The 16,772-nt window shown below is 41.2% G+C and overlaps 2 protein-coding genes across 5 annotated transcripts in view; one reads left to right on the top strand and one right to left on the bottom strand.

Annotated features, from left to right (window-relative positions):
* The window catches only part of CTNNB1 (catenin beta 1), a 32,700-nt gene extending 22,757 nt beyond the window's left edge, over positions 1–9,943 (top strand). The window contains exons 2-15 of the mRNA XM_048511798.1: positions 657–982; positions 1,062–1,315; positions 1,449–1,687; positions 1,774–1,975; positions 3,458–3,602; positions 4,220–4,323; positions 5,159–5,497; positions 5,709–5,867; positions 6,617–6,736; positions 7,135–7,285; positions 7,366–7,487; positions 8,035–8,095; positions 8,700–8,920; positions 9,190–9,943. Coding sequence (XP_048367755.1) covers positions 742–982; positions 1,062–1,315; positions 1,449–1,687; positions 1,774–1,975; positions 3,458–3,602; positions 4,220–4,323; positions 5,159–5,497; positions 5,709–5,867; positions 6,617–6,736; positions 7,135–7,285; positions 7,366–7,487; positions 8,035–8,095; positions 8,700–8,908 — 2,346 coding nt within the window. The 5' untranslated portion in view covers positions 657–741 and the 3' untranslated portion in view covers positions 8,909–8,920; positions 9,190–9,943. The remainder of the gene's footprint in view (positions 1–656; positions 983–1,061; positions 1,316–1,448; positions 1,688–1,773; positions 1,976–3,457; positions 3,603–4,219; positions 4,324–5,158; positions 5,498–5,708; positions 5,868–6,616; positions 6,737–7,134; positions 7,286–7,365; positions 7,488–8,034; positions 8,096–8,699; positions 8,921–9,189) is intronic.
* Positions 1–16,772, bottom strand: part of ULK4 (unc-51 like kinase 4) — a 221,534-nt gene that overhangs the window by 13,103 nt on the left and 191,659 nt on the right. For 3 of the 4 annotated variants that reach the window (XM_048511794.1, XM_048511797.1, XM_048511795.1), the window contains 2 exons: positions 14,134–14,222; positions 10,928–11,086 (listed from right to left, as the gene is read on the bottom strand). In XM_048511794.1, coding sequence (XP_048367751.1) covers positions 10,987–11,086; positions 14,134–14,222 — 189 coding nt within the window. In that variant the 3' untranslated portion in view covers positions 10,928–10,986. Of the gene's footprint in view, positions 1–10,927; positions 11,087–14,133; positions 14,223–16,772 lie in introns of those variants that run through there. The other variant, XM_048511796.1, reaches the window with a different exon arrangement.

The following is a 16,772-nucleotide window of genomic DNA, read 5'->3' as shown; positions in this document are numbered from 1 at the left end:
GAGGAGAAAAAGTAATGTTGCAAAAATTGCTTTAAAAGAACTATTGGTCCCTCATCACCTTGGCCACACTCCTGTGCAGCTTCTAAATAGAGGGAGGCCACTGATTGTGTCCAAGAACCAAGGGTAGAGCTTTCAAAAGGGAGGCCGAGGACAGACCAGCTCTGGCTCCCAGCTCAGAGGGCAGAGCCAGACCAGAGCAGAACAGAGCAATGTGGCATTGAAATCCAGCCCTTCTCTGTCTGAAGGGAAGTGTTGCCAGACAGATCCATGGTAAGTGGGGGAGACCTGTTTTCTTTGGACAGCAGTGTCTCTACCTATTATGCCAACCTTGGAGGTAGCCTAGCAATGCAGTGCCAAGATGGATGCCATCCCTGAATTGGATCACCACTAAGGTAAAAACCTGCCTGAGCAAGGATCTCCTGCCAACATAGACCTGTGAATAGCAGCCTCAACTCTTCCTAAAGCATTTTTTTTTTAAAAAAAAAAACCAAAGCCTCTAGCTTGAGAAAAACCAGTTCCCACTTCAGCCACGACACATTTGCCTCAGTGATACAAAAGGTATGCTGGCTAACTTAATCAAGAATTCCTGCCAGCTGGGGACCGCGGTGACTTTCAGTGGTGAGACCGAGAGAAGGTGACCGCAGCGGCTGGAAGAGGGAGCCGTGGGGCCCCCGTGCTCTCGCCTCCCTGCCAGTGGTCTGAAGATCAACAGACCACAGTTCTGGGAGCACAGGAAGGAACATGGCAACTCAAGCAGACTTAATGGAATTGGACATGGCAATGGAACCAGACAGAAAGGCAGCTGTCAGCCACTGGCAGCAGCAATCATACCTGGACTCTGGGATCCACTCTGGTGCTACCACAACAGCTCCCTCTCTGAGTGGCAAAGGAAACCCTGAAGATGATGATGTTGATACCACCCAAGTTCTGTATGAGTGGGAACAAGGATTCTCCCAGTCCTTCACCCAAGAGCAGGTTGCTGGTAAGTAAGACCCTATAACTTGCTCACAAGCCCACTTGTTGTATTTCAGTAACTAGTCAAGTGCTTAATCGTTTTTCAGATATTGATGGGCAATATGCTATGACCCGAGCACAGAGAGTACGTGCTGCCATGTTTCCTGAAACTCTGGATGAAGGCATGCAGATTCCATCAACACAGTTTGATGCTGCTCATCCAACAAATGTTCAACGCCTGGCTGAACCTTCTCAGATGTTAAAACATGCTGTGGTCAATTTGATAAACTACCAAGATGATGCAGAACTAGCAACCCGTGCCATCCCAGAACTGACCAAACTGTTGAATGATGAGGACCAGGTACATACATATGTAACCCATCTTCAGTTGAAGTCATGGAGCCTAAAATTGTGGCCAGTCTGGAAATATATGCTGTGTGCCTGTTTGAAATACCTTTGAATGCTGAAAACTCATAACCTGTATACATTTGTAGGTGGTGGTAAACAAGGCTGCAGTTATGGTTCATCAGTTGTCCAAAAAGGAAGCCTCTCGCCATGCTATCATGCGCTCGCCACAAATGGTTTCTGCCATTGTCCGTACTATGCAGAATACAAATGACGTGGAGACAGCACGTTGTACTGCTGGTACACTACATAACCTCTCTCATCATCGTGAAGGCTTGCTGGCAATCTTCAAATCTGGAGGCATTCCTGCTCTGGTTAAAATGCTTGGGTATGTTTGCCATAGTCTCTCTCTATATGTACATAGCATTTATTGAACTTATACTGGCTACTTACTAACCTGGTCTTTCCTTTCAGTTCTCCAGTGGATTCTGTACTCTTCTATGCCATTACTACTCTACACAATCTTCTCTTACATCAAGAAGGTGCCAAAATGGCTGTTCGTCTAGCAGGGGGTCTGCAGAAAATGGTTGCCTTGCTCAACAAGACAAATGTTAAGTTTTTGGCTATTACAACAGACTGCCTTCAGATTCTTGCTTATGGCAATCAAGAAAGTAAGGTAAATACCAAATGCTTTAAGAGTCAAGACTGCACAAAGGCATAAGAACATAACGATAGGCATTGCAGCAGTGCCACTGGTACTAGTGCTGGAAATACATGGTCATTAAACTCTGCTAGGGCAGGCTAAACGTGAATGCACTAATCTGTTCTTTTGAATCTGAAAATGTAAGCATGACACCTTGTATGCAGGTATATATGCCAGCAGACAGTAGTGTTAATACCAGCTGTGCTTGCTTTTTATTTAGAAATCAGTTTGTTTTTTTAAAAAGTTAAATTACATTTTATATATAAAAACACATGCCAGGATAGAACATTATAAAAAAAATCAAACCATGTAACTAACAACATAACGATAAAATGGATCTTAATGTTCAAAACATATACATGCTACAAATTTGAGAGAGAACCTTCCATCTTGCTCATTCCACCTAACATTCTGCTAGTCAATCAAGACCCACTGGTATATATCAAATAAACAATCACTTATAACATAAGAACATAAGAACAAGCCAGCTGGATCAGACCAAAGTCCATCTAGTCCAGCTCTCTGCTACTCGCAGTGGCCCACCAGGTGCCTTTGGGAGCTCACATGTAGGATGTGAACGCAATGGCCTTCTGCGGCTGTTGCTCCCGATCACCTGGACTGTTAAGGCATTTGCAATCTCAGATCAAAGAGGATCAAGATTGGTAGCCATAAATCGACTTCTCCTCCATAAATCTGTCCAAGCCCCTTTTAAAGCTATCCAGGTTAGTGGCCATCACCACCTCCTGTGGCAGAATATTCCAAACACCAATCACACGTTGCGTGAAGAAGTGTTTCCTTTTATTAGTCCTAATTCTTCCCCCCAGCATTTTCAATGAATGCCCCCTGGTTCTTATCCTTGACTTAATAATATTAATCTATTCATTTAGTTCCCCTGAATCTAATTTTAATCTACGTTAGTATTATTTTTCAGTAATGGATTCAGTAATATATAAAAAATACAATTCTGGCTTCTCATCAAACTTATGCGTTCACTGTGTTTATGAAATTTGTTTAGCCATTATAGCATATTCTGACTTTTTCCTCCCAAATTTCTGTGTATGGAGTTTTGGCTTTCCAGCTGGTTGCCACTGCTACTCTGACAGCCCTTAGTAAATACAAACATAGTTCTTTTAGTTTCTTTGGAAAATTCTCAGGAAGAATACCTAATAACACTGTCTTAGCAACAAATGGAAATGTGATCTCTTTTTTGCATGTATGTCCAACTCATACTTTTTGTCTTATAAGTCCATCACATATGAAAAAAAGATCCAACTTCTTGGCATTTCCAACAGTCACTGTTGAAGCTTTTATTCATCTTCATGATATCTTTCAGTGTCACTTGACATCTATAAAACATTTTGTACCAGTTCTCTTTTCACGTTTGGCAGATAGTAAATTTGATGGTTTTGGACCACAATAGTTCCCAAAGAAATCAACACATCTGTCTTCTCACAGCTTATCATTCTAGCAAGTGGTGGACCCCAAGCTCTAGTGAACATAATGAGGACTTACACCTATGAGAAATTGCTGTGGACCACAAGTAGAGTGCTGAAGGTGCTGTCAGTTTGCTCTAGTAACAAACCTGCCATTGTTGAGGCTGGTAAGTTTTTACACCTAATATTGGGGTTGCATTCTATGCTCTTGAACTGTGGTGGACTGTACCTGAAGGGTAGGGTTTCATATGAACTAGCAGAACAGACATACCCGTTGAATCAGGTGTGTTTGGTGTCTGTGCTCATGCTTTTGTGTTTCAAGTCTAGGAGGAATTCTAAAATTGCAAAGGCTGTTTTGCACTTTTTAGGAATCCCGACTATGTAGGTCTGCATGTTTAATCATAAAGCTATTCCTGCCCAAACTGAAGCTCCCTCATACTGAATCAGACTTTTGATCCACCAAAATCAGTATTGTCACCCAGACTGGCAGTGGGTCTCCAAAGTGTCAGGCAGAGGTCTTTCACATAACCTACTACCTCATTCTTTAAATTGAAGGTGCCAGGGACCTTCTGCATGCTATGCAGATGCTCTGCCATTGAGCCGTGATCTTCCCTTATTAGCCAAAGGTATTTCCCTATGAGCCACGTTCAGGTTACGTGTTCTTCAGACATAACTTCTACTTTACACATTGGTAGAACTGAAGTGTGATGAATAGGAGTAGTGGTCTAATGGCTGGATTAAACGTCAGGAAGCACCTAAATTTAAAATGTTCATGATCTTTCAGGTGGGATGCAAGCTTTAGGACTCCACCTTACAGATCCAAGTCAGCGTCTTGTTCAGAATTGTCTCTGGACTCTTAGAAATCTCTCAGATGCTGCAACTAAGCAGGTAAGAAGTGGGCTTGAAATGCACCCAAGCTACAAACCTTGCTCAGGTACAACTGACTTTTCTTCCAGCAAAGCAAGTCCATCCTATCCCACAGAACTCTGCTGTGCTGTTTCTCACAAGCTGTGCCTACCACAGCTGATTGAGCATCAGTGTTCCTCTTACCTTCTGACTTGTGGCAGGCTGTTAGTATGCTAATATTTTAGGCACCAAGAAGCACTCTTGTTACCTTAATTTTGTGTGGGGGGGAATAGAATTGAACTTCATTGTTCCAACACAGCTGAGGGGAAGAGGGAATTCTGATGTCAAGGCAGTCTTCGCTGTATTCATCTGGCTTCTATTGGGTTTACCCTGATTTCTGCCTTGTAGATGATTATAAAGTACTTTCTTACACGTGTCTGCACTCTCACCAGAATGCTTGGTTGTCACCTGGAAGGATTGCTGTACCTTGTCTCATTGGAAGATAGAAGCTCAATTGTGACCAAATACTCCTCTTCTTCCTGTGGAATGCTCTATTTGTAGGTCTGTTCCTAAAGATCCGCACCCGCTGTGAAGCATTCTACAGGAAGAAGGGTATTTGGTCACAGTTGAGCTTCTATCTTTCGGTGAGAAAAGGTATAGCTTTGAAACAGGTAGCCTGTGGAAAATCCTGCATATGCCAAATCTGCATTCATTGTAAACCTTGTGTTCAAACTGTTTAGACAGGTAACAACCTGGGAAGGGGGCATTTTCAGTAGGCTTGTTAAATTGGATGAGCTGTTACAAAAGACTGTTTCATACTTCTCATTGGAAAATGGATCCTTAAGAAGCTAATGCTAAGAATATCTTTTTCATACAGGAAGGTATGGAGGGTCTTCTGGGAACCCTTGTGCAGCTTTTAGGATCAGATGATATCAACGTTGTAACCTGTGCTGCTGGTATCCTTTCTAACCTTACCTGTAACAACTACAAGAATAAAATGATGGTGTGCCAGGTTGGTGGCATTGAGGCTCTTGTGCGCACAGTTCTTCGAGCCGGTGATAGGGAAGACATCACTGAACCAGCCATTTGTGCACTCCGTCACCTCACCAGTCGGCATCAGGAAGCTGAGATGGCTCAGAATGCAGTGCGACTCCATTATGGACTTCCAGTGGTGGTAAAACTCTTGCATCCACCATCTCACTGGCCTCTAATCAAGGTGAGGCTTCTTTTCACAGCCAGCTGGAGAATCCTTTGGTGGGGGATGAGATAGACAGCCGATGGACAATTTTCCACCAGTGAGATAGTTTGAGGGTGGGATAAGATCCAAAATCACTGCAACCCACAGAGTTGCTTTAACTGTTACAGCTGGGTTTTGGAGTGTCCTTTATGTCATATTTATGTCCTAACAACATGTTCTCTAATTTCAGGCTACTGTTGGACTGATCCGCAATCTTGCTCTCTGCCCAGCAAATCATGCTCCTTTACGTGAACAAGGTGCTATTCCAAGACTAGTCCAGTTGTTGGTTAGAGCACATCAGGATACCCAGCGTCGTACTTCAATGGGCGGCACACAGCAGCAGTTTGTGGTATGTGGTGCATATTAAAGGAAAAAATACAAACCACTGTACAGTGGATACAACCAACTGAAAAATGTGTCAGTTGGTTGTAGCCGCTGCATAGTGGTTGTATAGTGATTTGGATTTTTCCCTTAGTTTTGCTGTTCTGATACACTATATTTAAGTTTTGCATGGCAGTGATTGGTCCAATATATTCCTCTGCTAGGCAGGCTCTGCAGTGATACTATATGGTGACACTGCCAAAAAAAGTAGTACCGTGTCAGATACTGTAATTGATGTGAGGCAGGTTCTCTGTCCTCTGGACAGCCAGTGAGAATTTGCAAGCTATTGCACGCTTAAGTTGAAGTACATATACCCACTAGTTAATCTTGCCACTTTGTCCAGTGTGTAGTTTTAATAGTAAACATACTGTAGGTTAGAGGACAATTACAGTATGGTATATGCTGCTGGAAAATAGATTATTTTGGGACCATCCTAGAAGAGTAGATCAGTTTTGTGGAACCTGAATATCAAATTCCAGCTGTAATCCTTTTCACAAAATTAAGTTGGAAAGTTCTTTATGGAAGTAAACTGGTGCTTGAAGACCTGAAGCATAGAAAGCTGTTTTTATATCCTGAAAGATGCAAACTTGGTTGTCTTTGTGGAAAGGAATTCGTAAGATGCAAACTTGGTTGTCTTTGTGGAAAGGAATTCGTAAGATTCTCTTTCTAGCAAAAAGCACTTGCTCTGATCTCTAATACCCAGTTAATCTTGTGCAGGAGGGTGTGCGAATGGAGGAGATAGTTGAAGGCTGCACTGGAGCCCTTCATATCCTGGCTAGAGACGTCCACAATCGTATTGTAATAAGGGGTCTCAATACCATTCCACTGTTTGTTCAGGTAGGTATACATTCATTCAAATAAATACTTCAGTAGGTGCAATTAAACTGAACAGCATACTCTTCTACATAATAGAGGGGCTTGAAAACCTCAGCTTGAAAACTATGCACTGTAGTGGCATATTCCTCTGAGTGGAATGTAAGTGGAATTTTATTCTGTACTGCTTTCATTTGCAAAGAATTGTGGAACTTGTCATGAAGTGTTAACCATGAATTGTGCTTGTAAAATTGCCCTTACCAGCTAATTGGATTACTGTAATAGTTTATGCAGATTTAGGTTGACCAAACGTTTTGCCTGATAATCCATCTTTCCCCCAGTTTTTGTACTTAATGGTATGCATATGAAACTTAGAGTGAATGTTCTGTTTTCTTTCTCTTCCTCCCCTGCCCCATTCCCAGCTGCTGTATTCCCCTATTGAGAATATTCAGAGAGTAGCGGCTGGTGTATTGTGTGAACTGGCTCAAGATAAAGAAGCTGCAGAGGCCATTGAAGCAGAGGGTGCAACAGCTCCGCTTACAGAACTTCTTCATTCTAGGAATGAGGGTGTGGGTAAGTGAAGGGGTGTGGGGCGGTGGTGGCTTGGTGCAGTTCTCAGTTTCCTTGCTAAAATTTTACTTGTCTTTGAATAGCAACTTATGCAGCTGCAGTGCTGTTTAGAATGTCTGAGGATAAGCCACAAGACTATAAGAAACGGCTTTCAGTTGAATTGACCAGCTCTTTATTCAGGACTGAACCAATGACTTGGAATGAGGTGAGTGAGTCTGTTGTTTTTGTAACTTCTCAATTTAATACTATGCCTATTTACAGAATTCAGGTTGGACATCTAATGTGTCAGCAGTTCACTGCTAGTTGGTGTTCCCAGCTAGCAAAAGGTGTTCTGATTTAATTTGAACACAACTGGATAAAACTAAAATTCAGCTAATTTAGTTGCTGCCAAAGCATCTGATGTGGTTATTATGCTGGAGAACAGTGAACTTTCTCAGTATTAAGCTTTTTTAATTAAACAGTTTCAGCAACATTTCTTGGTCTCAGGTAGTGCTGGCACAAACCTTTTTGTGCCAAGGTATCTTGGTCAACTCTTTGTCTTGCTGCATATGAGACTTCTTGCAAGGCAGAAATTCATGCAGATGCTTAATCTTTATTGTCATTTGTGTCACTGCTAAAATTCATTTATTGTATGCGTTTCTAATATAAAGTGGCTATTAGAGCAAACTTGCAGAATTGAGGGGAACACTTCCCATTGGGAGTAAATTGCTTGCCTCTACTACAATATCCCGTTCTTTACCTATTTTCTGCAGACTGCTGATCTTGCCCTTGATATTGGTGCCCAGGGAGAACCTCTTGGATATCGCCCAGATGGTACGTATGAACTGTTTTGTTGCTTCATAGTAAATCAGATTTAATAAAAATTCCTCTAGTGGAGATTTGAATGGCACATCCTTAAGCTTATGCTGTTATCTAATCGGTTACTTGTACTGTTAAATGAAACCGTGACACTGAACATGTCATAAAACAGCCTAAGTGAGACTACCTCTCCAAGGCATTATGACTGGCTTGTTTTCTAACCATTGAATAACGCCTGATGTGGAATTACCTTTGAACACGTGCTGAACATGTCAATGGTATAAAGGCTGGTTTTAAAGGCTATAACTACCTCTGTGTATTAAGTCTATATTGTAATTGGTGAGCAGTATAGAAATCTTGGGGTTTTCAGCCGTATGCAAACTAATGGCTTTGACTCAAGTGGGCTTAAATATTTCTGAGAGCGGCATGCTTTATTAGCAGTCACACAAATGTACTTAATGACGCGCCGGCCATTTTGTTTAAACAAATGCATTTATGAAACGTAAGTTCAAAGTGGCTGGATTATAAAAAATAATCTCTCACGCTGATATCGAAGCTTCTAGTGCAGCTGTTAACAGCTTTCCCCCCCCCCCCCCTCTGCCACCCTTAACTTTCATAGATCCTAGTTACCGTTCTTTCCACTCTGGAGGATACGGTCAGGATGCCTTGGGTATGGACCCAATGATGGAACATGAAATGGGTGGCCACCACCCTGGTGCTGACTACCCAGTTGATGGGCTGCCAGATCTAGGACATGGCCAGGACCTTATGGATGGGTTGCCTCCAAATGACAGTAATCAGTTGGCCTGGTTTGATACTGACCTGTAAATCGTCCGTTAGGTAAGAAGTTTCCCCTGCACCTACCTACCAAACTGAACTGGGCTGGCAGGGAGGGAGGGAATGGCTTGAGTGGGTTGGTCTGTGTTTAGGCATAGGTACAAGTGTCAAGCTTGCAGTACCTGCCTTGAAACTGACTCATCATATGATCTGTGAAAGTGATTAACTTGGGCGTTCTGTGCTGCAGGCTTGATGCAGCTCATTAACATGAGTAACCATATTGGTGTTTTTAACACTGACTGTTCCTTTCTTATTTTTTTTCTCCTACACAGCTGTATTGTCTGAATGATCTTGCATTGTGATTGGCCTGTAGAGTTGCTGAGAGGGCTCGAGGGGTAGGCTAGTATCTCAGAAAGTGCCTGACACACTAACCAAGCTGAGTTTCCTATGGGAACAACTGAAGTAAACTTTTTGTTCTGGTCCTTTTGGTCGAGGAGTAACAAATGGATTTGGGGAGTGACTCATGAAACGAAGAATGCACAAGAATGATTCACAAGATGGAATTTATCAAACCCTAGCCTTGCTTGTTTAAGACTTTTTTTTTAATTTTTAAAATCTCTGTAATGGTACTGACCTTGCTTGCTTTAAAAGTAGTTCCTTTTTTTGCAGTAACTGTAGGGTTTTAAGTCTGTGTTTAAGTTATAGTGAATACGCTACAGCAATTTCTGATTTTTAAGGATCGAGTAATGGTGTAGAACACTAATTCATAATCACTCTAATCGTATTCTGAAAAGTGTAACATTGTGTAGCCTTTTTGTATAAAAAATTAGACAAAATAGAAATGGTCCAATTAGTTTCCTTTTTAATATGCTTAAAATAAGCAGGTGGATCTATTTCATGTTTTTGATCAAAAACTTTATCTGGAGATGTCTGGGTAGGGGCCAGTAAGAACAGTTGTATGGAACCTTGTATTGGACAGCTTACCAGTTGCCTTTTATCCCAATGTTATTGTAGCCTGCTGTGATACAGATGCTTCATGAGAACAGTTATACAAATGGTTCAGAATTAAAGTAAACTTTTAATTCACTTTGTGTCAAGTTATTTCAGTTGGTCTTTTGATGCCTTTAAAGGTCATTATCATTGATTTTCAGTTAGTATGATAAATTGTGCAGCAAAGCATGCACTCTGCAATAGTGGCTTGAGTTGGGAAAATGCCACTGAATCTTAGCATCTTGGTCAAATATGGAGAAGCTTAAATATTGTCTTAACTGCTCTGCTAGAGAAAGTCTTGAAACAATGGTAATTCCTTTCCTCACAGAAATCTTTGGTGCCTGAACCATACTTTGGAACAAGTGGGTTCTAATCTGCATTTTTAGCAGCTTCTCTACCTTGCCACCCAGTGTAGCCAAGGTTTCCCAATCCTGGCATTTCTGGGGAAGTTTCTAATGGCTCCAAGAAAGGCCCATTCTCACCTTTGCACACATAGCCAGTATATGGTACAAAAACCTCCCTACTCTGGAGGCAGAGAGCGCAAGGGAAGAAGCCAGCTGTGGCTTGTATGTGCAGCTCCCTTTTTTCTAACCCTCCAGTTGCAATATCCAACCAGCTTTTCGTCCTTCTCCGTTTCTGTTCATGCTGGCTTACCCTATAGCAGGGGTGGCCAATTGGCCATGCTGGTAGAGGCTGATAGGAATTGTAGTCCATGAACATCTGGCGTGCCATAGGTTGGCCACCCCTGCCCTATTGTGTACGTCATCAGCTTGAGTGTAGTTACATTAAATGTGCCTGGAGAAGCTGTCAACCCTCAGATGGTTGTACCTGACAAAGGGAGCTTTGACCCTTGAAAGCTTATGACTCAAAAATCTTCTTGGTCTCTAAGATGCTACTGGACTAAGGCCTCGGTGTCACACTGTAGCCTTTGGCAATTACAAACACACCCACAAACCCCTTCACAGGTGCTGCCGCAAAGTATTTTGGAGGCTCTGTATAATATGAAATTAGCTCACCCAGCCCCAGTATGTGCTATCTGCCAGTGGCCTGCATATGGAACAAACAAAGCAACAACAAGGCTGTGAGCAATAACATTGTATTAGGAAGTATGATTTTAAACATGCAGATTTCAAGCAAATTTACAGCTGTTCAGTGGCATCAGTTGAACGAGGTTTGGTGTGTTCAGTTTTCTTCAGGATTTCAGAAGCCAAGGAAGCAATTACGATGTCAGCATGGGAGCTAACAAAAGGGAGGGAAAACCAACAGTTACTGAAATATTTTTAGTTAAAAGGCTCCAAGCAGCTGGATTATTTAGAGAACAGGAAGTATGTTATGGCTATAGACTTGAAATGTGAGCTTTCATTTTGAATCGCTTTTGGAAGGAAAGATTCGGTCATAAAAAACCCTTCTCCTTTCTTAATCCATTATTCGTGCCTGCTGACAACCAGTCTGACAAAAGCTCACTCTAGGGGCCTGTTTTCATCTTAAGGTGAACACAGGTGCATTTCTACATAGCCAGACTGTTGGCCTGTCAGAGTCAGTATTATGCACTGTAACTACCAGTGGCTGTCCAGGTTCTCAACACTTAACTTGCATAGTAAATATCCTATTGCTGAGCTTCAGTCCCTTTCCAACACTAGATAAATGACATATACGGCAGGCAAGAGTTCGAAAGGATTTAACATGCATATTTGTTTATTCAAGACAGTCTATATAGCACATAGGCTTTTAGAAAAAAATACGTTAAAGAAGGAATACTGATCACTATGGGTAAAAATATTAAACACAATTATATGTTAGTGTATATATTAGTATCAAATGTTATCCCTGAACAGATGTAGTCTTCTCTGTAAAGCACCTACTGTTAGGTGACACTAGTTTTATAATGTAGTGTCTGCCTACTTTAAGATTAATATCATATGTTTGACATTGGGATGTGTCTTTAACTACAAGGGAGAGGTGTAGCTTGTCTCTGCAGCAAAAGATGCACCCAGTTAGGCTTTGGATGAATGGTACAATGGGAAAAGAGCTGTACATCTGCATTTGTGTTGGTTGTGTGAGAGAAAAACTGACTTCCATATATCGCCGTGTGCGCATATCGTTGGTGTTAGCTAAATGGTTTATATCAGGACAAAGTGCAAAGCCTGATGGTCATAGAGACACCAGAAGTTCCTCCACAGGTACTGTGGCAGGAAGCTGTTACTCCTGTGAGAAGAAATATAGATTCATGGAAGAATGTCTCCAACAATGTTCTGGATGGAAGAGAGAAAGATCACCCTAGCTCAGCTTCTAAGGTCTTGCGCACACACACTCACGCAGCTGGATGTGGATAAAATTAAGAAAAGGAGAATGATTTAAACTGCTTTGGGTCTCCACTGGGTATAAATGAAGTCAATAAATACATGTGGTTAACAGTGTAGCTGCTTTATGCGAGAGACAAGAGCTGTCATTGCCCTTTATATCTTTGCTTTATAATAACTGGCAGCATCTACCGCGTTCTGATAAAGAATGGATACTGGTTGAAAGGAAAATATAAAAAGAGGGAACTCTCAGCCACGTTGGGGGCCATCTAATAGCTGCATCCCAGTTGCAGGACCATACCATAAAGCCAGGTAGATGCTATGCTTGTGTTTTACTGACCATTTCTACCTGTAGTGGAAGAAAAGTCTGTTTCCAAAATACTGCCTTTGGTATTTATTAATATAGTTTGCTAGCAAAATACATTACAATTATGACAGCCATCATTCAGGCCAGTTTGTATTTATACGTGTTTTACAGATGAGCAACTATGGCTCAAAGGCAGCTATTACTCAAGGTCATCAACAAATTCATGGCCAAGCAAAGATTTTTTTTTTTAAAAAAAATGATATCTCAAGCTATGGGACACAGCTTTAAAAGCTAGAAACTATAGAGCGCGTTTTAAATAGGAAACGATTACTTAGATTCCCATTGTACACAGACGAAACTGACTATAGGACAACTCCAAGGCCCTCCAATCTACTAGGCCGTAATGATTGGATCAGAAGTTTTGGTTGACATGGATTCGACCCTGAAGCTATTTCTTTTTGTAAATTGCGAGAGGTTAAAAATAAAGCGGCACTGGCTGAAACAATAAGGGAGAGCATGTTGACATGGAATATAGCAACCAACATCAAGCTCCACTCAGGATACTGGAATCCACGCTCTTTAAGAATTCCAGAATAGGTATAGTGTCCCGTGACAATGCCTTTCACAGACTCAAGTGTAAGAGCCCCTAGCGCAGAAGCACAATGAATGCATTTAAAGCCAGCACCAGGCCTCAGCTTCATTTCCCCATGCACTGAAATTAGTCTTCTGTTGCTACTGAGAACAGACATCATCATGGAAAAGGCAAATTCATGTCAGCACAACCCCACTGCTGTATCCTCGCACACTGTCCAGCCTGCCAGCTAAGGTCTTCTTATATCCTGCTTTCCATGCTCCCACTCTCAGAGTGACGTGGGTAGATACCCACAGGAAGGGTGTTTCTCACCACTGGTCTGTCACCTATGAAATGTTCTTCCCCTTGAGGCTTACCAGGTACATAGGCAATGTGGTGTTGTTTCCTGAGGCTTTTAATGAAGGGGCAGATCTTTTTTATAGCGTGCTGTTAACCGGAAAAATTTTAAATTCATTTTCAATTATTTACATTTGTATGCTCTGGATGGATTTTAAATGTTGTATTTTAAGTTTACAACATTAGTTTTATGGTGTTGTTATGTTTTGTATCATTTGGTAAGCCTCCTTGGGCGGGTTCCCTGGAGAGATGGCATAAACATTTTCTAAATAAATCAATAAAATTAAATAAACCCTATTTGCATAGTTGCAGCCAAAGTGTTTTGGAGAAATCTGTGGATGTGTCCTCATCTTCGAGCTATTACTTTCTAAAAAAGATAGAGACCATCTTTCCTCAACTCTATGTCTGAAAGAGTTTCATGCTCCCTTTGACTTTTTTTTCATGCACAAGAAAAAGGAGCTGATTTTGCTAACATGCGAGAACAATATTCTGGTATCTGGTTAGGAAGAGAGATGTAATAAAAAGAAATTATGTCACACAGCTCTGACCAGCCACATCAGAGAATCAAAACAAGATTAGCCCCCCCAAATCCCTTCTGCTTTGAATAAAAGAGCTTTGAGGACAGTATTGTGAAGGAGGGGGGGGGGCTGGCAACACAAGAAGCCTGTACTGTCTGAGGTGATTATAGAGAGATGAAAGAGGAGGAATGCACACATAGCTTGGAAATTCCAGAAAGCCTAAGGGAACTCACCTGCCAGTTTGGGCCAATTTTTGTAGCGTGTGAACAAGACTATCTCCATCATTCTTCAAGCTTTCAGTATGTTTCTCATTAGAAGTTATCTGGAATCAAAGGAATAATTGCCAGAGGCTTAGGATGACGTTTTTCATCAGGTGTTATGTGGAGGAAATAAATAAACACTCTACAGAAATAAGCCAGTCTGGTGCAAAGACCCCGCCCCGCCCTTCAATTGCCCCAGCACATTTTTAGAATACAGAAAGTCGCCACTTTGCAAATCTGCTGATCTGGTTCTAGGCTAGCTCCTAAAGTTTAATGATTGGAAGAGTTCCCCATGGCAATCACCCCTTCCCCAGGAACTTTTTTTGGGGGGTGGGGGGGAGATGCAACAAACAACCCATTTGAGCAGCTCGGTTTTGGGGTGCCTTTCTGTTCTTGATGGTACGGAAAGGAAGTAGCTAATTATATAACTGGAATATACTATGGAACATGACAGGAATACAGATTTGTATTCCACCTTTCCCGTATTCAAGATCTTCTGCTAGATTAAGTAGCATTTTGAAGGAAGGTTGCATTTGATGCTTTGTTTATTGAACACAATTTGTTTGTGTTCTTTATTTGCTTGACAGTTCACAGAGTCCAATGGCTTCAACAGAATGGGTTTTGTTTTGGTGCAAACGATATAGCGTCACCACCCAACCCCACCACGAAACATATGGCAAAACTTATGGCAGAACATTTCCTCCTGTTGGAAAGGAGGAAAAGTTAGTTCTTTCAGCTTTGGTGTCATTACATGCACTTCACCTATCATGTTTGTTCCTAGGAACATAACAGAATGGGCTTGCTTAAAATCACTGCTGTTGGGAGATGTCTTACAATGCAGCAGAATACTCAGATGTATCACCTGTCAGAAACTAAGCGGCAAAATTATCTTCCTGACTAGGTCATTAAAATGAATGAGTAATTTGTGGAAGGATTTTCCCAGGGGACTGGGACTGGAGAAGTGGTAACTGACCTTGTAAATCTTGTGCATCTCAAATTTATGTTATTAATGTGGTGAAATGTGATATGATTATTTTCACGTTTCTGACAAGCATAATCATATTATTTGAGACAAAGCAACTATATATTCTGACGGTAGTCAGAGAGATGACACCAGTGCTGCTCATTTGTCTTTCTGATGGTCCCGTGATGCTTTCTAACATGGGCCTGATGGATGGCCAAAAAGGAAAGGGGTGAAACCGCAAAGGAACCAAAAGGTAATCTATAGGTAGTGTAATATACCTCACCAGAGCCCTGCATGCACAAAGAACAATCTCTTTAGCAAATTTTTGGAGCTTGGCTCCATGAAAATATCTCTACAGTGTTCACAGCGCTGCACATTAGAACAGTACACTTGCATGAAGAGTCCACAGCATGTACCCTATGTGCACAGGAGCACCTGTGGATGCAATTGGCCTTTAGATCAGGGTCACCATCAGTCAATCAATCTGTCTGCCCGTCCGTCCGTCCGTCCATCTAAACATTACTCCACCAACACTATTGTAAGAGGTTTAGAGACTTTCTCTCTTACTTTTATCAATTTATTGCGATGAGTTATGCATGCCTGTTGAATTCTCTGAATTCTTTTATAATCTGTAGCTGTTCCCTTAATTAAAAAATCGTAATTAAATCTTGCTGTAGAGTCCTTTTTGCTGCGACTTAATAACTATTTCAAAATGACTTCTTCTTTATGAAGCTAATAAAGCACCCTACAGCAGTCCTCTCTGTTTAATACAATTAAACAAAGATAGTCATAAAGAACATAATTCATATGTAAATGTCTTAATTCCTAAAACACAGAATAAACGCACAGGCAATCCAAAGCCTTCACAAAGAAATTTAACATGCAGTGAAATGCACAGCATTACAAAATTCCATGATTAGAATTGTGTTATTGTTCTAACAATCTGTGTGACATTTGATTTATCTGCCAATTTTGGTAAAATTTGATTCTTAGAACAAGCTGATTAAAAATGTCAGGATGTATTCTGGGTTAAAAGGGAAGAGGAGGGTCTTGGCTTCTCTTCTTAAGGGTTATGTCTCCACAACATGAACTCATTCTCCGCCCCCCCCACCCCCAATTAATCACATCTTGAAGTTTTCAATTTACAAGAACCTTCAGAATCAATTAACCTGAGGAATGAATTACTTTCATCCTTTTGAAGGGGATGGTTTTCTCTGGCCCCACAGCAACTTCAATTAAATTGGAAGTTTGCTTGCTGGATAGAGAAACTGTGTGCTAATTGCAAGATAATACAAAAGATTGGCTGCAAAATCGCAGCTTTTTGGGTCCAAACGCAATTGCAACTCATATTTAACTACACATTTCATGAACTGTGTAATTGAACAATACATGTAAAAGTAGATGGATTTAACTACATTTGGTGCCATGATTATTTTCCACAGGCCATTAATGCCAACTTATATGCAAAATGTAGACTATTTCCGTTATTTTCATATATCGCTTGGGACCCTTTTGCTGAATTTGTCCTGAAATACAAAAGTGCTAAAAAGATATGCTTTTTCTCTTGAAGGCACTTCCCAAAATGATACAAGTTATACGTTAATTCAAGTTCATGATCTCTCTGATTATGTCAACTGATTTGTGTCAC

The sequence above is a fragment of the Sphaerodactylus townsendi genome, linkage group LG11, assembly GCF_021028975.2.
Source record: "Sphaerodactylus townsendi isolate TG3544 linkage group LG11, MPM_Stown_v2.3, whole genome shotgun sequence".
NCBI classification, from domain to species: domain Eukaryota; kingdom Metazoa; phylum Chordata; class Lepidosauria; order Squamata; family Sphaerodactylidae; genus Sphaerodactylus; species Sphaerodactylus townsendi.
The sequence above is the reverse complement of the archived record's forward strand: the minus strand, read 5'-3'. Positions and strand labels throughout refer to the sequence as shown.